We start from the raw sequence: 24,363 nt of genomic DNA, 5'->3' as shown, positions 1-24,363 counted from the left end.
TGGTGGAAGTAGGGTCCAGGCTTTAGGAAAACTGATGATGTGAATTTCAGTGTTTCATGTAATTCACTGTTCTCTTCTTCTACCAGATAAAAAGGTTATGCTAACATAGTTGTTGTGGGACACATGCTCCATGCATAATAACTGTTATTTAAAATATTGTATTGATTAAAGAAATGCTCCCACAATTACAAGAGACAACAATGAAAAAAAGTTCATTTCATTTCAACTGTTTTATTTGAGATTCAGTTTGGTCATGAGGAGGGTGAAGAGAGAAAAAAATACATTTTAGGGGAACTCCAGACTTATTTGGTATTTTAAAAATGTTTTTTAAACATTCTTTTCTCCTATTTTTTTGGGTTCAGGACAAGTACATTTACACAACAACTACATGTTTTAGTATTTTGTACATGGATTATTTGAAATTTGATGGGTGGGACATAAAATGTCCTCCAATTATTTATTTATTTATTTTAATGTTTATTTGGCAAGGACAATACATACAACATTGCCACAAAAAAGGAAAATGTGATACATATAAGACGTCTTGCTTCAGCTAATTTGCAGTCTTTGTCCCTGGTTAGGCGTTTAAAATACAATGAAATATACTAAACCATTAACAATTAATTTAAAAATGCACAATACAGAAATCCAGTCTATTGTATTTAGTTGAACAGTCTTCCTGTTATGCTCTTAATACAGAAGGGGTGGTATGCAATAAAATGACATTGTGAAAAAGACGTATTTACTTCACTCATTCATTCATGAAGAGACAGTTCTTCCTGACAGTGCCTGAAGGATGAAACGACGCTTTGCGCATGCGTCCTGGATCAGGGAAGCAGAAGAAGAGGAGGATGGCGGAGGATGGGAAGGACGACTCGGTGGCTACTGACGACGATTCAGACCTAACAGCAGCTGACGGGAGCCTGAACAACACGGTGAGAAGCGGACTTCTAATTCCTGTTTCACTCAACAAAAGAAAAAAATGGGTCGCAGAGGATAAACGCTGTGCTAACGTTACGTTGTTATTGGCGGCGGACTGCAGAGCTAGCTTACACCAAAGCCAGTAAAATGAAAGATAACACACGCTAAATATGCTCAGTTCTGGTAATGTTTTCAGCATTGACGTTGTTCTGTGTCAAACTGGACACTCAGGTTTACTGTTGTGTTCGTGTTATCGTGAACATTAGCTTTCTTGGTATATAATGTTGGTAGTTGATGAGAACAGCTGTTAGGATTAGCAGGTGGACCAACACCACGCAAATGTTGGCTTCCGATTGGGCATTAAAGGGAAACTTAACTTACTGCTCTGGACGAGAGATTCTCCGCTTTTTTCTCCATTTTAACGCAATAAAACTGTGGTAGATATCTTACTTAAATCTGTCTAAAATCCATGTTTACTTGGTGAAAATTTTGTTGTGTTTCTGAAAGTGTAAAAGTTTAGGGTTCACTGCTTTTTTCGCATGTAGACTACTATAGACTGAGCCCAGATCAAAATCACTCTCCCAGACTGGTCAGATGTGGACTGGATCATGCCAGATGGGATAAAGAATCTTTAAATTGCTGTTTTAGATTCGTGAAACTTTATTGTCTTCTTGAAAATGCAAAAAAGGGAAATCATCATCGTAAAGCTAACTTCAGCGTCTGTGTTACAAAGAGCTGTTGTCTTATTGTGCTGGTTCAGATGGTGGAAGAAGGCTCCACTCTCCTGCGCAGGATGGAGATCTGTGTTGCTGAGGCTGAGAAAAGGAGCGGCAAAAATGCAGTGAGCATGCAGGAGACGTTCACCGTGTATCTGATCGAAACAAGGTGAGGACGGCACGCCCTTCATCGATCATTTCAGAAGAAGTGCCGTGGAGTGAGCTGAGACATTTTCACATGTTTTCATTAGTAATTCCTCTTGTTGTAGCGATGACTTGTATGGAGTCATTCCATGTCAATTCAACAAATGCTTGTTGCACCACTTTCTCAGATCCTCCCAAAAATTTTTTGGGCTTTATTTGGGTAATTTTATGAACAAATGCAAAGTATTATGGTTATAAACATACAGTATAAGCAGTAATGATCTAATCTAATACCCATAGTCAGTCCAAACTTAATCCTCGCCTATGATTTTAGGGTTTTAAACTACTAAAAAAAGCAATTTATACTCCTTTTACATGGTCAGAATTTTTTCCCCTTCCAAAACTTTTACCCTTCTGGTGAGAAAAGTATAGAAATGAATGAAAATAAAAAAATACTGGACTGTGGAATTTCCCAAAATATCCTTATTATTTCATGGGCGACTTTATTTTGGGTTTTTCATGCCTCTATTTTAGGACTTATTCTTGTGAAAAGACATTGAAAGAATGAATTTTCTTCTTTACTAATGAAAGTTGCATAAGGTAAAAGTTTTAAAACATTAAAATAAAGCTTATTTATTGATTTATAGGCTGTTGAACTCAGGTGTAGACCCAAAATAGCCTAACTTTAGGCATTAAAAAGTGCATGTGGGATACATGGTACGCGGTTCAAATTTTTTTGGAGGAACTAGTATGTGTGAAGTATGTGTGAACTTACTTTCATATTTGTTTCTTGTGCCAAAGATGAGCAACTGCTGAATCAATTTACTATACATTTTGATCCTCGTTTTTGTTTTTAGGAACCATTTACATGACCAACTAAAGATGAAAGATGAATCTGAAGCATCAGCATCGTAGTATAAGTTACAAAGGGCATATCTGAAGTTAATTATTATATAGACATTGTTTTTTCTTTCATACAGTAACTGAATAAGAAGAAATGGCATCACTCCCAGACTGCATTCTCAGGACAGCCTCGGTATCGTATTTGACTTATCAGCTGAATTTGAAGATTTGCAAGTGAAATTCATGCACCCAAAAGGTCCCAGCAAGAAGTTCACATGGCCTAGAAAGGATGACGTAGTGTGGGTGCCTACAGCCCACATCCTCTGTCCAATCACTGCTCCTTCAACACGCCGTGGTGGACAGTACCACATATCTGGTGCAGATGATGGCCTGATTTCAGAGAAATTCAAGCAGTTCAAAGGACAGAAATAGTGGTGTGATAAGTTGGGGACAAATTACATGTTTTACATGGGACCTAAGGCAATATAACTCATTTTAACTGCAATATATTAGTTAGAATTCCTAAAAAAACGCCTATAAAACATAGTGCATTTCTTGGTTAAATTGGCCATGAAGGATTCAAGAAACAATGTTGATACTTCAGATATCAATTATTCGGATGTTTATTGTTATACAGACAAAGTTTCATGTTTCTACTCCATGTCCCACATTGGTTTCTGTGCCAATATATGTATGGTGTTTTTCAGTCTGTTTCATAAATAGGCATCGTTTTGAGGTCTAAGGAGACTAGCTAGCTCTTGGATATTTTTAGGTTAGAGAGAACTTTTAAGGTACTTTGAGATTTTTATAACATATGAACCTTGTTACTTATTAAAATTTGTGAAAAAAATGCCTAAATTCTTGAAAAATGCCATTTTCGCCAAATTTTTAAATTGCCCTGTACCACAGAGAAATGGGTATATTCATTCCAAATTTTTTTTCCTGCTCTATTGTTAAGGTGTTTGAACCCTTCAGATCACTTGTAAGTCTATATCATCAGTCAGTTCCCAGTATTATCTTCCTAAATCAAGCCTTTCTACCTAACATATCAATTTCCGAGTGGAAAAATAGGGATTTAAATATTTTATAACTTAGCAAATAGCAATCATATGATGTTAAAACTTTGCAAGTAATCTATTCTTATGTTGGGATAGTTAAAAAAAAGTTTGGAGATGATCAGAGGAGGTCATGCAACAAAATTTCCTCAGATTTGTTGAAATGAGATGGAATGACTCTATGATTTTACTTCTCTTTTGTGTCGGCATTCAAACAAAACTGAATTGTGCTGTGGTTTAATCTTTAAAGGCCAATGGATGCAGTCGCTGAAGGTCGTAATCCAGCTCCCGACTCTCTGTGGAGGCGATACAGTGAATTTGAACTGCTGCGGAACTACCTGATAGTCACCTATCCGTACATCGTGGTCCCCCTCTGCCTGAGAAGAGGGTGAGTCCAGTGTCGCTCTGCTGTTTTTACGCTTGTGATCAGTGACACTTGCGTCTTTTTTTTATGTCCACAAAGAAATGTCATAACAACAATACCATCTTAAGTTATTAGAAAGGTAGTTGCTAGAGGTACGGACCCGTACCCGTAACCTGTGGCCTACGGATACGGCACTTTCCATTTGGCAATCAGATACGCGAGATCTGGTCACATGACTCCCGGTAGACGCTGGAGGTACGGACCCGTAGCATCGGTACTACAGGTACGGACCCTAAACCTAACCCTAACCTTAACCTTTGCTTTCCTTTCAACAGTTTGCAGTGGTTAGCAGCTTCTTGACTCGCGAGACTCGCGTACGGGTCCGTATCTGTTTGGCAAATGGAAAGTGCCGTATCCGTAGGCCACAGGCTACGGGTATGGGTCCGTATCTGTAGACACTACCTATTAGAAATATATGTATTTACTACTAAGATCCAAAACTCACACCAGCCAGTGTTTGCAGAAATGGTGTTGTGAAAACTCTCCAAGCCTTTTAAGGTTCAAATATTAATAGGTAATTTCCACATGTCTTCATCCCAACAGCAGGAACAATGAAGTGTAAAGAAATACTGTGTCCATAGAAGTACAACTGTTTGTTCTCCTTCTTCCAGGCAGAGTTTGTGTGGCACAAGCTGTCCGCAGACAACATGGACCCAGATTTTGTGGAGCGCCGCAGGGTCGGACTGGAGAACTTTCTGCTTCGTGTGGCCTCTCATCCAGTCCTGTCCAATGACAAGATCCTCTACCACTTCCTCACTGAGGTACAGAGTGCTGGACTCTGGATCCATCCATCTGATTATTTATTGCTCTTTGTTGTTCCAAAATAAAACTAGCAACTTCTACTTCTGTGTGGCAGGAGCATGGCTGGAAGGAGGTCGTGTATGAGACAGGGTTTCAGGCAAAGGTACTGGACATTGGTGGAGCTTCAGTTTCTGTATTTTTACAGGCAATACTTGTAGCATTCATGAAGCTTGAGCACCTCTTGTTACTTCTTTACAGGCAGATTCCAGACTCAGAGCTCTCAGTGCCACCTTCAGGGTGAGAAATCCAGATAAGTAAGTTAGTCTTTCTTAGATATTCTGCAAGAGGGCCTCAGTTGCAGCTGATGTACAGTGGGGCCAATAAGTATTAGGCAACTTAAAAATTTCCAAGTTCACCCATTTAAAAAGATAAAAGAGGTTTGTAATTTTCATCATAGGAACACATCAAGTGTGAGAGACAGAATGTAAAAAAAAAATAAAAAATCCAGGAAATCACATTGTATGATTTTTAAACAATTTATTTGTGAAAATGGGTGGCCAATAAGTATTGGGCAGCTAGAAAACAAATTCAATTCAATTCAATTTTATTTATATAGCGTCAATTACAGTCAAATTGTCTCAAGACGCTTTACAGAACCCATATGCCTGACCCCCAGAGCAAGCTGAAAGGCGACAGTGGCAAGGAAAACACCCAGGGAAAAAACCTTGAGCAGAACCCAGCTCTATATAGGGGGGACCCATCTGCCTGCTGGCCAGGCAGGTTGAGAGGGACAGAGGAGGGCAAGGGGGAGGGATGGGAGGAGAGGGAGGGGTGGGAAAGCAAGGAAAGTACAACACACATTTGGATACATGTATGACAAGATATGTGACACAAACAAAGTATAAGCTAACATTGAAAACTGACTCATAGTTTACTCTTATGATGTGCAGCTCTGACATTAAACATACTCCATATATAGCTAGCAGTAAAATTCAAACAGTATGTAGATTAGCATAACAATTATAGTGAGGGCGATGCAGAGTTGACTGGTGGAAAAGGGGAGCTGGAAGCGGAGGGCTGGAGGAAGGTCAGCAGCAGCATCCCACAGTGGACATGGTGGAGACTAGACCAGTTGGTGGAACATTGACCGCAGATCTGAAGCATCCAGCTCTGGGACCAGGGACACTCGGAGAAATAACACAGGGGCAAACAGAGTGAATGTAATGCAATAACGGTATACATATTAAATGTAAAGGTAGATAGAGAAGGGCTCAGTGCCTCAAGAGAAGTCCCCCAGCAGCCAATAGAGCTCCGGGAGATGACGTCACACAATCCCGGCATGCAACAGTCGAAATCAAAACACCGCCATATTGGCAGGAAGGCGCGCTGTTTAAACTACAGCCAGCTAACTCCTAAACGTTCTTCAGCGTCGACATCAGAGAGTTCCACCATATGGTGGACAGTTGTTGCGCCCCGGGATGCCAGAACAGCCGAGGACGAGCAAAGGGGAGAGCATTTTATCGGATTCCCAAAGATCCTGAAAGACGACAGAGGTGGATCACTGCCATAAAACGCGCAAGAAGCGAGCAGAAGAAAACGGAGCGGTGGGAACCCACAGGCAACGGATTCTGCTTATGTAGCGACCACTTTGTATCAGGTACAGAATCCGTTTCCTAAGCTTTATATCTGATTGCGTAATTTCTCTTACCCCTCAAGGCTTTTATACGCTGTTTCGCTTCAGTTGCACTTCAGTGTCCCGCCCGCGGTACACTTTGAGATCTGCATAAGCAATTTGCTAAATGTCTGAAACACGATTATACAAACACTATACGCCGATGGAAAGCTTAGATTCTCATGAATCCGCCGGTGTAAACCACTTTCAGATGCGCTTACCACAGCGGGTAATATAAACACATTTGTCCGACAAACAACGAATATCCATCCATCTGTTCTCTATACACGGCTTCAACATACACAGCGCGACTCACATTTCCGGGTTCATTATTACACACAGATGAAAATATTGCACAAAAAACGGCCATAATCCGACCTTGGACATCCAGACGACACAAGCCTGTAAAATATTTTTTCCAAAACATGTCTTGAAGTCGGCATATTATCCACGAATAGGTCGTTTTCGAGGAAATGCACCTCGCCATGCGTCCAATATTCCCTGTATTTCTCGTCATATTTTTTATTTAAAAATAGAATATTAGCGATTTTTTGTACTGAAAATGGCTGGAATTGACTGCAGCTTAAAGGGTTAAGAGATTCACCGGAGTCGGATGAAGGAAAATTTATCAGGTAATTGTAGATGTCAGGGTACCACAGGTCCGGTAAAAGGTCCGCTCCGACCGTCTCAAGATTCTTAAATAAGATACCGGGGGCATGATATGGATCGGATAATGTTTAGTTTGTCCAGTTTGTTTGTATATTTTATAATATCGTCTGATTTAAAATGAAAAGTAAAATCAGACGGCGTAAATTTTCTACCAGCGCCATTCATTTTGAAGCGGAGTTTCCTGCCAACATGGCGGCGTAAACAAACGGAGTCACGTGACGTCCGGAGCTCTATAGGCCTATAGCAGCATGACTAGGGGCAGAACGAAGGGACGTCCAAGAGGGAGTCAGCTGTGCAAATGAAGACACAGGCCGAACCCCTCTGGGTCACCCAGTCAGCCCTAACTATAAGATTCGTCAAAAAGGAACGTTTTAAGCCTGGTCTTAAAAATAGAGAGGGTATCTGCCTCCCGAACCCAAACTGGGAGCAGGCTCCACAGGAGAGGCGCCTGATAACTGAAGGCTCTGCCTCCCATTCTACTTTTAGAAATTCTAGGAACAACATGTAAGCCTGCAGTTTGAGAGCGAAGAGTTCTACTAGGATAATATGGTACTATCAGATCTTTAAGATATGTTGGAGATTGGTTATTAAGAGCTTTATATGCCAGAAGAAGGATTTTAAATTCTATTGTGGATTTAACAGGAAGCCAGTGAAGAGAAGCAAGTATAGGGGAAATATGATCTCTTTTGCTAACTCCTGTCAGTACTCTCGCAGCAGCGTTTTGGATCAACTGTAGATGTTTGAGAGAGCTATTTGGACAACCTGATAATAAGGAATTGCAATAGTCAAGCCTGGAAGTAACAAAAGCATGAACTAGTTTTTCTGCATCACTCTGAGACAGGATGTTCCTGATTTTACAATATTACACAGGTGAAAAAAGGAATTCCTACAGACTTGCTTTATGTGTGAGTTAAAGGACATGTCCTGGTCAAAAAAAACTCCCAAGATTCCTCACAGTAGTACTGGAGGCCAGTGTGATGCCATCCAGAATAACTATTTGCTTTGAAAGCGAGTTTCTAAGATGTTTGGGGCCAAATACAATGACTTCAGTTTTGTCTGAATTTAACAGTAGGAAGTTAAAAGTCATCCAGGTTTTAATGTCCTGAAGACAATCTTGCAGTCTAGCTAGCTGATCAGTTTCATCTGGCTTCATAGATAAATACAATTGTGTGTCATCTGCACAACAATGGAAGTTAATACAGTGCTTCCTAATAACACTGGTCAACAACAAAAAAATTGTCTGAGGTTTTAAAGCTGTTTTAACATAATTTTGGGGTGCAGAATTCAAATATAACATTGGTTTTGCTCTATCAGGTCAACTTTTTTTAACTATGACCATTTGTTGTTTTTCACCTTTTCTTTATATATATACGTATGATTGCTTTATTGTTTACTCATCTACAACTTACAATCACTATATTTTTGGTGTATATCTCTATCGTATATTGTTTTGGATGATACCCAGTTTTTGTTTCTTGAAATATCTTCAGTAAATTACTTATTTTTATTCTTTGCACATAGGTGAATACCATGGCTTCTCGCAGAAGAGCTTGCAAAAATCAACCTGATGTGTTCTGCTACATCTGTGGTGAATACACATTGGCACCTAACAGGAACTCTGTTACAAGCTTCATAAAGCGTGCCTATAATGCCTATTTTGGTATAAAGCTTGGTGACCAGGATAAAGCCTGGGCCCCGCATATGGTGTGCAAAGCATGTACTGAGTATCTGCGTCAATGGACAAAGGGCAAGAAGAGTTGTCTAAAGTTTGGAGTTCCCATGGTTTGGAGAGAACCAGCAAACCATGTCATTGACTGCTACTTCTGTGCTGTAGATGTAACTGGGATTAACAGAAAGAACAGGGGCAGCCTTACATATCCTGATCTTCAATCAGCACGTCATCCTGTAGCTCACTGTGATGAAATCCCAGTACCTGTCTTTGGAGAGCTTCCAGATATTAGTGAGGGAGATTCCTCGAGTGACCATGAAGATCAAGAGGATCAGGTGTTTCTTGATGATGATGCTCCACATCCTTTCACACAAATAGAGCTAAATGATCTAGTTCGTGATCTAAGCTTTTGGCTTCCCGACTGAAGGAAAAGAACCTTCTTGCAGACAGTACTCGCATAACATTTTACAGAAACAGACACCAGGAATACCTCTGTTTTTTCTCTGAGGAGAATGATTTGGTGCATTGTTCAGACATTGTGGGTCTCCTGCACAAGCTAGGGGTGCCAAAGTATGACCCCACAGATTGGAGACTGTTCATTGACAGCAGTAAGTGATCCCTCAAATGTCCATCCATCCATCCATCCTCTATACACCGCTTTATCCTCATTAGGGTCGCGGGGGGTGCTGGAGTCTATCCCAGCTGACTTGAGCGCAGGCAGGGGACACCCTGGACAGGTCGCCAGTCTGTCACAGGGCCACATATACAGACAAACAATCACACTCACATTCACACCTACGGACAATTTAGAGTAACCAATTAACCTCAGCATATTTTTGGACTGTGGGAGGAAGCCGGAGTGCCCGGAGAAAACCCACGCATGCACAGGGAGAACAAGTAAACTCCATGCAGAAAGATCCCAGACCCACCCCGGGATTCGAACCAGGGATCTTCTCGCTGCAAGGCGAAAGTGCTAACCACTATGACGCTGTGCAGCCCTCCCTCAAATGTATGCATTTTGTAATAATAAAGCATTCTTAGATAAGAAGTGCTGGCATAACTCAGCCGTTAACTACACAGAGGTGTATTTGATTTGGGCAAAAAATTAGATTTTCAACCAATCTGTATAGCTTCAAAACCTGACCTGATAGAGTAAAACGGATGTCATTTTCGGATTAAGCGCTACTTAATCCTCCTAAATCAGTTAAAAAACTCTAGACAATTTTTCAAAAAAAATTTTTTGTTACCCAGTGTAATATTGCCTAAAGGAAGAATGTATAATGTGAACGTATAACGTATAAATGTATAACGTGTTCTTTTAGAAGTTACTCCAGCCTGCACTCGTTAACAGTATGAATGACACCTGTTTGAACTTATTAGATGCATAAGAGACACCTGAAAACACCTTCAAACTGTCAGACTCGAGTCTTCACCATGACCAAGACCAGAGAGCTTCCCAAAGACACCAGAGATAAAATTGTACAACTGTACAAAGCTGAGATGTGTCAAACTGCTATTGGTAAACAACTTTGTGAGAAAAGATCAACAGTTGGAAACATTATTAGAATATGGAAGAAGTATAACATCACTGACTATCTCCCTCGGAGTGGGGCTCCATGAAAGATCTCACCTCGTGGGGTTCAAATGATCCTGAGAACAGTGAGGAATCATCCCAGAACTACACGGTGGGAACTTGTCAATGATTTGAAGACAGCTGGGACCACCGTCACAAAGATGACAATAAGTAACACACTACGTTGTCATGAGGTGAAATCCTGCATTGCCTGAAAGGTTCCCCTACTACACAAAAATCATGTAAAGGCCCGACTGAAATTTGCTAAAGACCATCTGGACGATCCAGAGGAGGACTGGGGGAATGTGATGTGGTCGGATGAGACCAAAATTGAACTTTTTGGTTTAAACACCACTCGCCATGTTTGGAGGAAGAGGAATGCTGAGTTGCATCCCAAGAACACCATTCCAACTGTGAAGCATGGGGGTGGAAATATCATGCTTTGCGGATGCATTTCTGCAAAAGGGACAGGAAGACTGGTCCGTGTCAATGACAAGATGAATGGGGCCATGTATTGTGACATTTTGGGTAAAACCTCCTTCCCTCGGTCAGAAAACTGAAGATGAAACGTGGCTGGGTCTTCCAGCATGATAACGATCCAAAGCATACAGCCAGGAAAACCAAGGAGTGGCTCCGTAAAAGCATATCAAGGTTCTGGAGCGGCCTAGCCAGTCTCCAGACCTCAACCCAATCGAAAACCTGTGCAGGGAGTTGAAACTCCATGTTGCCAAGCGACAGCCCTCAAACATCACAGCTCTAGAGAAGATCTGTGCAGAGGAGTGGGCCAAAATACCAACTAAAGTGTGTGTAGACCTGGTCAAGAACTACAGGAACCATTTGACCGCTGTCATTGCCAACCAAGGCTACATTACAAAGTATTAAAAGTAACTTTTGCTGGCTGCCCAATACTTATTGGCCACCCATTTTCACAAATATATTGTTTAAAAATCATACAATGTGATTTCCTGGAATTTTTTTTTACATTCTCTCTCTCTCACGCTTGATGTGTTCCTATGATGAAAATTACAAACCTATCATCTTTTTAAATGAGTGAACTTGGAAATTTTTAAGTTGCCCAATACTTATTCGCGCCACTGTAATGTTCACTTGTTGTCATAATTACAGTGATGCCATAGTATCATTATGTGCTGCTATCACACAATGATCCAGAAATCTTTAACAAATCCATGGATCCAAACTATAAGCTACATCACTGCCAAAGTCTAATCACTTGGTCCTTGTGTCATTTCTGACATTTCCTGAAAATTTCATCCAAATCCGTTAATCTGTTTTTGAGTAATGTTGCTAACAGACAGACAGACAGACAAACCAACGCCGATTGTCACACAACTCCATCACATTCCTTGGTGGAGTAGTAATTGTTTTTTTTAGACAAATGTTCCAGAACCTCAAAGCATTTTTATATTTTCTATTCTTATAAAAAAATATTAAAAATATGATTTTTAAAATAATGAAACACAACATAATGTAAAAATTGGCCATTTTAAAATCCTATAAACCTTTAAGTGACTTGGTAAAAAATAATTCAGGAAAATTCTGATCCATCTCCTATATATGTGTCTTTGTTCTCTCGTACTCAGGCGCTTCATGGAAATGAAACATTACAGCGATGAGCTGCAGTCACACACATCTCAGCTGCTCCGAGCACGAGCAGTAAGTTCATTCATTGTTTGCTTAAAATCATCAAAACTTGATTTATACATTAAATCTTTAAACCTGCAGTAAGTGATTTTTGGGGGGGGCCCTTCAGGGCAGCAGAAACAAGATGTAAACAGCAGTTACACACGTGGACAAAATTGTTGGTACCCCTCAGTTAAAGAAGGAAAACCCCACAATTCTCACTGAAATCACTTGAAACTCACAAAAGTGACAATAAATAAAAATTTATTGAAAATTAAATAATCAAAAACAGCCATTACTTTTGAATTGTTGATTAACATAATTATTTAAAAAAACAAACTAATGAAACAGGCCTGGACAAAAATGATGGTACCTCTATAAAAGATTGAAAACTATTTGACCAGAGTGACATGATTAACTCAGGTGTGTCATTTAATTGACATCACAGGTGTTTCCAAACTCATAATCAGTCAGTCTGCCTATTTAAAGGGAGACAAGTAGTCACCCTGCTGTTTGGTGAAAAGGTGTGTACCACACTGAACATGGACAACAGAAAGCGAAGGAGAGAATTGTCCCAGGACATCCGAAAAAAAATTATAGACAAACATCTTAAAGGTAAAGGCTATAAGACCATCTCTAAACAGCTTGAAGTTCCTGTGACAACAGTGGCTCATATTATTCAGAAGTTCAAGACCCACGGGACAGTAGCCAACCTCCCTGGACGTGGCCGCAAGAGGAAAATTGATGACAAATTGAAGAGACGGATCGTTGGAATTGTATCCAAAGAGCCCAGAGCAACCTCCAAAGAAATTAAAGGTGAACTCCAAGGCCAAGGTACATCGGTGTCGGATCGCACCATTCGTCGTTGTTTGAGCCAAAGTGGACTTCATGGGAGACGACCAAGGAGGACACCACTGCTGAAAAAAACTCATAAAAAAGCCAGACTGGAATTTGCAAAAATGCATGTTGACAAGCCACAAAGCTTCTGGGAGAATGTCCTTTGGACAGATGAGACCAAACTGGAGCTTTTTGGTAAGGCACATCAACTCTATGTTCATAGACTCAAAAACCAAGCATACGAAGAAAAGAACACTGTCCCTACGGTGAAACATGGAGGAGGCTCAGTAATGTTTTGGGGCTGCTTTGCTGCATCTGGCACAGGGTGTCTTGAAAGTGTGCAAGGTACGATGAAATCTGAAGACTATCAAGGCATTCTGGAGAGAAATGTGCTGCCTAGTGTCAGAAAGCTTGGTCTCAGTCGCAGGTCATGGGTCTTCCAACAGGACAACGATCCAAAACACACAGCCAAAAACACCCAAGAATGGCTGAGAGAAAAGCGTTGGACTACTCTAAAGTGGCCTTCTATGAGCCCAGATCTGAATCCCATTGAACATATGTGGAAGGAGCTGAAACATGCCATTTGGAGAAGACACCCATCAAACCTGAGACAACTGGAGCTGTTTGCTCATGAGGAGTGGGCCAAAATACCTGTTGACAGCTGCAGAACGCTCATTGACAAATACAGAAATCGTTTAATTGCAGTGATTGCCTCAAAAGGTTGTGCAACAAAATATTAAGTTATGGGTACCATCATTTTTGTCCAGCCCTATTTCATTAGTTTGTTTTTTTTAAATAATTATGTTAATCAACAATTCAAAAGTGATGGCTGATTTTGATTATTTAATTTTCAATAAATTTTTATTTATTGTTACTTTTGTGAGTTTCAAGTGATTTCAGTGAGAATTGTGGGTTTTTCCTTCTTTAACTGAGGGGTACCAACAATTTTGTCCACGTGTGTATCGTCATCTGCCTTTTAAGCTCAGCCTATAGCTTTGTCAGTCAGTTTAATAGAGCCTGTTGTGGTTGAATAGACACTGTGTAGGCTCACTATGAGCGACCCCTTTCACATTACAGCGTCTGATTATAGCTGCTTAGAATCTCTAAATGACAGTGGCTTGTACTGAGCTCAGAAAGTCCCAAACTACGACCTATCTCACAGAAAGAGTCCGAGATTAAAAGTTCATCATTAAATTGGGAAACAGCAGTAAATGAGAAAATATTCTCACCCCAAGATGCATTCAGTAGTCAGCATTCATTGTTTGTGTGTCTTGTAGAGGGTCGCTGATCGACTGTATGGTGTTTACAAGGTCCATGGCAACTATGGAAGAGTCTTCAGGTTTGACAATGAGCATATTATTATTTATTATAATACTTACTATCTGGGTTGATGATGAAGTGGTGCTATTTTTACTGTCTCATTGTCAAGTCAAATCAATTTTAGCTTGACCCTCTGAACCCCAAAACAAGCATGAAAGGCCTGGGTTTTTTGTTGTTGCTGTTTTTTGTTTTTTTTTTAATTTGAAAGTTACCAAAATTTCTTAGCCAAAACTGTACAAACTCATCAGATTTTTAACTTTGCAGTGGTCCTTTAACTAATCACATGTGGTTGTGTCAGGAAGTTTGACCACATCTAAGCTTAGAACTGTGATATTTTATCAAAATCACTTTATTCTACATATGTCATTTAAAAGTCTACCAAAAATAAGCAATTTGCACCAGAGTGTGTAAATAAAAACAACCTAAAAAATCTGGGGCTCCTCAGAGAAGCCATTTGGAACTCAACGGCAGCCAACAGCATGTGACAAAAATTCAGGAACTTCTCAGCTCAACTTGACTCTGTTTAAACAAAACTGATAGATGGAAGTAGAGCAGATGGAGTAGTAAATGTAAGTAGTAAAATATCTATAATATGTAGAGAATTATACTTTTGGCACACTGGACAAACAACATTTTTGAGCCCTACTTCCAGCCTTTGTTGTGCTCTTTTCATAAAGGTGCAGGACTTTATGTTGCAATAAAAATAGTCCACAGTGAGGAAAAAGGTAAAATGGAAGGGAAAACAAATGCATTGAAACTGCTTGGGGTTTGGAGGAGTTACAGGACCTTACAATCTGCACAGCAGACCCAGGATTTGGATAAGGGAGGGGACAGTAAACCGCAGATTTTTGCAAGCAGGAGTTTCAAATCTAGCATTACATGAAACAAACTCTTCTTGCACATTTACAAATGTGTGTGTACATCTGTGTGTTCACTGCAGTGAGTGGAGTGCCATAGAGAAAGAGATGGGAGATGGACTGCAAAGTGCTGGTCATCATATGGATGCGTACGTATTTGAGTGTGGACTGGTCATAATCCTGTTAATCTCTTTAAATATAGTAATAGTGTAGTTTTCTCCCAATTACAGTTCTTAGGATTTACACATACAAACACATACAAAAGTAACATTCAAAAGTTTGGAGTCACTTGGAAATGTCCTTATTTTTGAAAGAAAAGTAGTTTAAGATAACATTAAGTGAATGATAAATCCAGTGTAGACATAGTGAATGTGCTAAATGACTATTGTAGCTGGAAACAGCTGGTTTTTAATGGAATATCTCCATAGGGGTACAGAGGAATATTTCCAGCAACCATCACTCCTGTGTTCTAATGCTACATTGTGTTAGCTAATGCTGTTGAAAGGCTCATTGATGATTACAAAACCATTCATGTACTAAACATGTGAGTTTTCATGAAGAACACAAAATTGTCTGGGTGACCCCAAACTTTTGAACAGTAGTATATATTTATCACATACTGTAGGACTGCTCAGGATGCATAATTTTGTCACTCACCTGCAGGTATGCTGCCTCAATAGATGACATCTTAGAGGAAGAGGAACATTATGCAGATCAGCTGAAAGAATATCTTTCCTATGCTGAAGCCTTGAGGTAAGACACAGTTTTAGCCACATCTACACAAACGTGTTGCCACAAAGTAGATACCCATGAATATTTAGAACACCTGCATGCCTCTTTAACATCTTTTTATGCGGTGGTGAATTGATCTATTAGTTTAGTTTCATGGAGGGTAACTATGTATGTATGCTAATTATTATCAAACCACTAAACTCACCAGGTATTGTTTCAAGTACTGCCAGTTGTTATATGGTTTAATAAGACACTGAACACATTTTTGTTTGTGTTTTTTTTTTATGCTGTTGGGAAAGTTTCCATGAGATGCTATTTATCCAAGTAGAAAAGGAGACATCACTTTGTGTTTCTTGTCAATCAGTCAGAATAATTTCTCTGATAGTTAGAATTTTTAAGACTTTCAGGCTTTTTAATCTTTTCTGGATTTATTGCGACAACCCCTGCTTCATTTCTGCTGTAAAGATGACAACTTAAATGTTTCTTACAACCATGGCTTCCCACAATTAGACTGTCAGACATTTCAGATGCTCTGGTCATAGAAAATTCTGCCCTTTGAAAACAACATTAAATAACATTAAATGCCCTGTTGTACTCTTTTCAAAGTACTTCTTGGTCACAGCTCTGTCTGAGCTGCTGCACTGCAGTGACTGAGACTAGAGGCTTCTCTGTACAGCCACATAGCTGGTGTCTGCCATAGCCTACATGTGAGGTGTTTCAGGAACATCAGCAAATTGGAATTAATCAAAAAGCAGGTGTTCAGCAAATGAGACATTCAAAATGGTCACAGTGATACCAAAGGCCTGATCAGTCATTAACCCTTTACGCTTCAGTGTGTAGTTGGTGTACCGCCGGCGGTACACCTACGGAATTTCAAGAATGTCCGACGGCTGCAAACCCGATTATACAAACACTATACGCCGATGGAAAGCTTAGATTCTCATGAATCCGCCGGTATAAACCACTTTCAGATGTGATTACCACAGCGGGTGAGAAAAACACATTTGTCCGACAAAAACAAATATTCATCCATCCGTTCTCTATACACGGCTTCAACGCACACAGCGCGACTCACATTTCCGGGTTCATTATTACACACAGAAAAAAAGATTCCACAAAAAACGGCCATAATCCAACCTTTTACATCCAGACAACACAAGCCAGTAAACTATTTTGTCCAAAACATGTCCTGAAGTCGTTATAAAATCCCCGAATCGGTCGTTTTCAAGGAAATGCACCTCGCGATGTGCGTCCAATATTCCCTGTATTTTTCGTCATTTTTTAAATTTAAAAATAGAATATTAGCGATTTTTTTGTACTGAAAACGGCTGGAATTGACTGAAGCTTAAAGGGTTAAAGATGCCCTTAAATAGTCTATGTCATTAAGATATCAGCAGATTTGCTTGAGAGAGTGATGAACATGGAAATCTTCCCTCCCTGCCTTATTTTTGATTCCAGTGTGTCTTAAAGCTGCTGTCCGGAGTTTCCGTTTGTTTTCAATTTATGTATCATTTTTTAACAAAGCTTAAATGTGTTAGTCTAGTTCGATACTATAATATAAAGTTAGTATAACGCGATATGAAAATTTATTCCTGAGCTCCGCCTTCCTCTCATAGACCCCCATGTTATTCCAAAAAGCGCCGGTTGCTGCCGACCAATCAAGTTCGAGCTTCAGCTTTGTTATGCTGTCAATCAACGGTTACGCGCACAGCAAGCAAGCCTATGCAGAGATGGGCGAGCTACGCACTACGCAACTGCGCGCACATTTGTTTTGCTTGTGGAGGAGAGAGCATCAGGGCTCAGCAACTTCCAGAAAAGTTACCAATCCCACAGCTTGTCAGGCCAAGAGACTGCAGGACGTTTTTTGGCTCGGGGTGCTCGCGTCGCTCCCCGACCACGGCCTCCATAGCTCGGCTGACGGCTTCGTTTAGATGCCCGACCTCTGGAGGAAGATGTTGGGGCGTCTGGGACATACTCTTCGTCAGAGGAGTCATGCAATTCTGAACTCTAGATAGAAATAAATAAACAATGTAAAACATATACACGCGTAAATGCACTAAGTTTGATAAACAACGTCATCGAGAGGGATACACGAGTGTAATCACATATTGAAACTTTACTCGTTCGTCCTAGCAGATTCATGTTATTTTGGTATTAGGACAAGTTAGACTCAATACAGCATTCTAACGTAATTCCTTTATTATTTACTAAATGTACTAAATGTAGAAGAGTGGAAAACAGCAAAACAGGCAAGATGCTGCAGCATTCCGGGCACTTCTCTCATGTACTGCGCGCGTGCACAAATAAAGGGGCGAAATCAGAGGGAGGGTGGGACCAACAGTGTTTTGGGAGACGCTGCGATTCAAACTCCGGACAGCAGCTTTAATGTATATGTCACATGTGTTCACTTTGTATTGACCATTTTAGTCCCTCTACGATGCCAGTGGCTTTTATTTGAACGTAAGTAACTGCTGATGTTGTGTTGCTTTGGCAGGGCAGTGTGCAGGAAGCATGAGCTGACCCAGTTTGAGCTTGAGATGGCCTCTCAGGACCTCATCTCTAAGAAGCAGCAACGTGAGGAACTAGCTACAGGGGTACACTACACTGATGTCATACATGTTTTCCTTTACTCTGCTTTATCTATTGACTCTTACCCATGGTGTTCATAGTGGGGTTCATTTCTACCATCGAGGTCGTGTCTGTGAAGTGTGACATTTATTTGTAACGTGGGTCAGCTTAAGTTTTAATGCTCCATGTTGTCTGACTGATGAGAAAGATACAGGGAAGAAAAACCAGAGAGAAAGATGGTGAGGCATGATGTGTTTCTTGCTTATAGGCAGCCATTTGCCATATACAGGGGGTCCTCGACTTACACTGGAGTTCCGTTCCAACGGTCCGAAATAAATTGATTTTCGCCATAAGTCGGAACTCCATCAGAAGAGTCTGACTTGCGCTTGGGAGCCACAATGAAGGGCAAAAAATTAGCAAACGTAGCACAATCCAAGGTGAATGTAAACAAAGCCGTCTTATAGCGTAACCAGTTCATAACATAATAACAAAACGCTGTAGGTCGAGGACGTGGTGAACCAAGGATCCCCTGTAGATGTTGTAAATTTACATGCTTTTGAGTATCTTTTATTTATCAGAGCTGGTGTGAAGTATAATCACAGCACAAAAACAGGCTGCTGTGTTTTCCTTCAGTCATTACCAAATCATTACTTTATCACTGGTAAAATGAACTAAAATATAGGTCAGTGACAGCAGCTGTGTTCTGAGACCTGTGTTTACATCGGGGCTGTACCTGAATAAATAATCCTGCTAATCACATTGCAATAGGACCTTTAATTATTACATTTTTAATATCCATTCCTTTTTTTGCAGACATAAAAAATTAGGACACGCCTTCTCATTTAATGCTTTTTCTTTATTTTCATGACTATTTCCATTGTAGATTCTCACTGAAGGCATCATTAAAACGGTAAATGTGTGTGTGTGTGTGTGTGTGTGTGTGTGTGTGTGTGTGTGTGTGTGTGTGTGTGTGTGTGTGTGTGTGTGTGTGTGTGTGTGTGTGTGTGTGTGTGTGTGTGTGTGTGTGTGTACTTGTTTCTGCTATACCGGTGGGGACTTTGACCTGACTATTTGCTATAAAGGTGGGGACTTGTCTTACGGTGGGGACCTAAAATGAGGTCCCCACGGGTGGCAACACCGTTTTCTTGGCCATATTGTTGTTAATAAAAAATGTAAAAGTGCAAAAACGTTTGTTTAGGGTTAGGCATTGATTTGGTGATGGTTAAGGTTAGGGTTAGGGTAAGGGTTAGGAGTTAGATATGAATGGGAGTCAATGGTAAGTCCCCACCGGTATAGAAAAACAAACGTGTGTGTGTGTGTGTGTGTGTGTGTGTGTGTGTGTGTGTGTGTGTGTGTGTGTGTGTGTGTGTGTGTGTGTGTGTGTGTGTGTGTGTGTGTGTGTGTGTGTGTGTGTGTGTGTGTGTGCGAGCGATTAAGTGGTACTCAAAATATTTCGCCAAGGTTGGCAGGTCTGCTTAATTGAAACATTTCCAGTTTAACAGCAACAGATCTGTGAGTGAGCTCAGTCACGTCATGGCTGAATACTTGTCAAACTGAAGTAAGACTGTTTTGGGGAGATCTACGTCTCGGAAACAACTTGTAATTTCTCTGCAGTTCTCAGTGTGGTGTTGTCTCCTCTTCACCTCCTCAGATAGTACGGACATTCTCCTTTAAAGGCATGACAAACAAGCTTTTTGGACAAGAAGCACCTGAGCAGAGGGAGGCCAAGCTTAAGCTGTTGGAGGAGCTGATAATAGAGGGCGAAGAGACTGTCAAGGAGAAAACCGTGGAGTGCGAGTGAGTTGTGGACAAAATGTTGGCAAATTTGTGTGTGAAAGCAGCCGTAAATGTTTTCTGTCACTTGCTGAGTCATATATATATACTATCTTTGTTAACTTGATGTTTTCCTGCAGAGAGCATGTTGAAAGGGCGTGGGTGGACATGCAACGATTCAAGGAGCAGAAAGACAAAGATCTACGAGAAGCCCTCATCAACTACGCGGTCATGCAGATCAGCATGTGCAAGAAGGTACAGAGGAGCCTGTTAGCCAACTGAAGTTCACAGGTAACCTGCAGCATTCACATTCAGCAGCCTTCTTATTTCTCCTCTCTCCCTGCAGGGAATACAAGTGTGGAGCAATGCCAAAGAATGTTTCCTCAAGATGTGAAGCTGAAGCCATAGTCAGAAGATTTCAGTGATCCTCCACTGTGGATTTTAAGAAATGATGCCAATGTTTTCTGTGTGAGGTCAGAAAACAACAAAATATGTAAAAACATAATACATGTACAAACAGTAAGCACTTATTTAGCAATAGGAAATATTATTAACTGTTAACCTCTTGTGGAGTGAACAGATGTAGGGCGGTGGTAATTTTAAAAGCACATGAACTACACACTGGAAATCAGCTCATAGGATGGACTTTTTTTTTAAATTACCAAGACCAGTTTCTCAAACTTTTAACAGGCACTTTGCTACTTCTACATGTTAATCCATAAGAACCCATGGTGACACCAATGTAACAAGCACTTTGAGTGCCCCAGTCTCTTCCTATTAAAGCTTTATGTCTGACTTTAACTCATTAAGTCCTTTAAGGAAAAAGGGTCTGGGTTCTTATGGGTTAAAGTCAGTTAACTAGTTGTGGGTTAGTAAATGGACTTTGACAGTCTGGGAGTGGGTAAGATGTGGGCATTTGCCAGCAATGGAATCAAAGTGTATGTGGGATTACTCCACTGTTTATTTAACCCTTACAAGGCCATGTTTCTGGAAAAGTACATATACTAAAACATATACTAAAAACACCTAATCCATAAAAATATCGATCAAGTCTTGTGAGGTCGCATTGTCGTAGACATTCGCCATTGTGAATTTCGGCCGTGTTATTACGGTACACGGCCCCCGATAAAACCTTCATAATTGCGGCTTCGTTATAACGGCTCATATGGCTTTATCGTTTGAAATAAGCAAATTTGGGGCCAATGTTTATATCTTACTATTGGTCGACTTAAACATACGGGTGTGTGCATATTTTATGTTAATTAGCGAGCCGAGAATGTTCGGTCCCGGCTTTTTAAGGGTTAAAATGTGGCACTTTTGGTTTTCAGTCATCTCCACTCTGCATCAAAGCAGCTGACGTAGGTGTGAATGAGACTAAGAGTTTGGCACTTTTAATTTTTACTCTGCCAAGGAATGCGGCAGAGTTATGTCACGATCGGTGTACATCTGTCTGTCTGTCTGTCTGTCTGTCTGTTAGCAACATTACTCTAAAACAGACAAACGGATTTGGATGAAATTTTCAGGGAAGGTCAGAAATGGCACAAGGACCAAGTGATTAGATTTTAGCAGTGATGCAGCTTATAGTCTGGATCCACGCATTTGTTAAAGATTTCTGTATTATTGTGAGACAGCAGCACGGTGTCACTGTAACCATGACAACAAGTGAGCACTACATCAGCTGCCTGTTGACCATCACATGATTGTGATCCTACTACAAATCCACCGCTGTGGACTCATCAGAAACGATACAAGGAACAAGGAACAGGGTGTTTCTGAGTCCTGAACATAACGTACACATGCATAACACACTCCTGGACAGGTCACCATTCTATCACAGGACTACATATAGAGACAAACAATCACACTCACATTCACACCTATGGACTATTTAGAAACACCAATTAACATTTGCAGTGTTTTTTTTTTAAATTTGGTTCCCTGGAGGTTAGATATTTAACCTTGATTCAAGAAATAAATTAGAGTCCCATCACTCTGAAAATGCTCCTCCACCTTTATGGTGTGGTTCTGGTTTTCCCCAAAATTCCCACCTCTTCTTGTAAATTCAGTTTGTTATTTGGGGAGAGAAAAAGGTTTTCTTTCATCTTGTTAATGTCCATTCTCTGACCCTGTGCTCTCTAACTCAGAGAACTGTCTTTTACCTTGTGTTAGTGTTTAATTCAGATGTTTACTGGATGTAGGATTTTTGGAGCTTGTTCCGCACAAAAGGTTTTAAGTCTGATTCTCTGACATTGTTGCATGATTCTTTATCACGTCTGTCTTCTAAATCTCCCAACTTTATGCAGGTGCAATACTATGCTGCTGGATAATCCCAAAGTCAACTGAGGTTTCATTTAGACTGATGTGAAACTTGCTGTAGGATTTTGTAGTAGTCGATTGGAATTTAAATGCTAAAATATTATATGAGCATTAGCTGGAGAGGAATCGGTCTTCTATTAATTGATCTATGTAATAATACAAGATGAACCCATAACCACGGTGGCAGCTATTGTCCCTGATACATCAGACAGTGAAAAACAGTTAACTCTCTAAACCCCAAGCAGTTTCTGGCTGTTTCACTGTGGAAGCGGCACAGTGATGCTTAGAGAGAACTCAGAGGTGTTCTCTGCAGTATGACTCAGCTAAAATGTCATAAATCACATTTTTTGCATTGTTTATTTTATGAACCTGTGAAAAAAATGGACCACCATGTACAACATTTTTTGAAGTCCCCACAGATGTTCCAACTACTGGAAAATAGTGGTGCCAGTGTGATGATTCTTTGTGGTTTTATGATTTCTGACTCTGATAAATTGAGATTTTCCTGCAAGAAATCATTCATATCCCTTGAAATTGTCACAGATTTCTCGACAGATTTGACAAGACCATTAACCTAAATGGAAAAAGAGTATCATATCTGATCTGAATCAAATGAGCTGAAGTACATAAACATGAAAGCATCAAAAGCACATGATAAGATAAGATAGACTTTATTGATCTCACAAAGGAGAAATTTACCGTTACACAGCTCTTAGGAACAAACAGGGGGGTGCAAAAAGTCACGAAAGGTGCAAGTACAAGATAACTCTTATATAAATTGTTATAAGATAGAAAACTTTTCTTATATACATTGTTATAAAATAAGATATTGCACATATTAACAACTACACAGTAGTGTTATACAGTCTGATGGCAGTGGGGATGAAGGACCTGCGGTAGCGCTCCTTCTTGCACTGAGGGTGTCTGAGTCTCGTGTAAAGGAGCTGCTCAACTCCACTACAGTCCGGTGCAGTGGGTGGGAGCTGTTGTCCATGATGGATGAGAGCTTGATATGGATTCATAGCATCTTATCATGCTTGCAAGGCCAAAGGTGCATATTGTCATGTTCTCCACTTGCTTTTGCCATCAGGTTCTTTCTTCCAGTGATACCTTAAGGATGAATTAGAGCGAGGAGGCTACACGATACTGATTACATGTGGTGAGGTCAGACAGTGTGTTGTACTAATGTACAGTAAGCTTTGTGACTCAGTCAGAGATGCTTTTAGTTGAACTGAAGTCTCGTTCACCGACTCGACCTCTTTGCTCTGTGTTCCGTGTGTTATTGAATTTACATTTAATCTTACTGTTTTGAAGGCTTGCCAGCAATAAGCTTTTTGTGTGTAACAATTTGAATTGTTAATGTTAATGCTCAATTTGGATGCTGCTTCTGTTTGGTCTATTTAATTGAATAAATATGTTACATCACTGACTGCATGTGTCTCTGCTCTGCTTTTACTGATATATGTGTGAGCTAAGCGCAAATTTATTCATCCTCATGTACAATGTTGATCTATAGTGAGTTTTTAATTGAACAATTGAGTTCTTCTGGCTAGACACGGCACAAACAAATGTTAGAGATGTTCATTATACATTTGAACTACGCTACTGTTATTACATTTGGGGTCACTTAAATGAAACGTCCCTATTTTTGAAAGAAAAGCATTTTTTTCAATGAAGATAACATTAAATGAATGATAAATCCAGTGTAGACATTGTTATTGTGGTAAATGACTATTGTAGCTGGAAGCGGCTGATTTTTAATGGACTATCTCCAGAGGGGTACAGAGGAACATTTCCAGCAACCATCACTCCTGTGTTCTAATGCTACATTGTGTTAGATAATGGTGTTGAAAGGCTCATTGATGATTAGAAAACCCTTGTGCAGTTATGTT

General features: G+C 40.2%; 1 protein-coding gene across 1 annotated transcript; it reads left to right on the top strand.

Moving 5' to 3' along the window:
- Positions 1–793: 793 nt before the first annotated feature.
- LOC110972411 (sorting nexin-4-like) lies at positions 794–23,900 on the top strand. Its single transcript, XM_051954252.1, is given in 15 exon segments — positions 794–935; positions 1,682–1,806; positions 3,930–4,042; positions 4,045–4,067; positions 4,715–4,864; positions 4,960–5,007; positions 5,103–5,158; positions 12,029–12,101; positions 14,183–14,244; positions 15,166–15,231; positions 15,746–15,835; positions 18,309–18,408; positions 20,034–20,179; positions 20,296–20,410; positions 20,502–23,900. Coding segments are annotated over 15 exon segments (1,335 nt in total). The 5' UTR covers positions 794–815; the 3' UTR covers positions 20,550–23,900.
- The last annotated feature ends 463 nt before the right edge of the window (positions 23,901–24,363 follow it).

This window comes from Acanthochromis polyacanthus, chromosome 1 (genome assembly GCF_021347895.1).
Source record: "Acanthochromis polyacanthus isolate Apoly-LR-REF ecotype Palm Island chromosome 1, KAUST_Apoly_ChrSc, whole genome shotgun sequence".
In the NCBI taxonomy this organism is placed as follows: Eukaryota; Metazoa; Chordata; class Actinopteri; family Pomacentridae; genus Acanthochromis; species Acanthochromis polyacanthus.
Note: the sequence above shows the minus strand (reverse complement) of the source record. Positions and strands in the feature narration are given on the sequence as shown.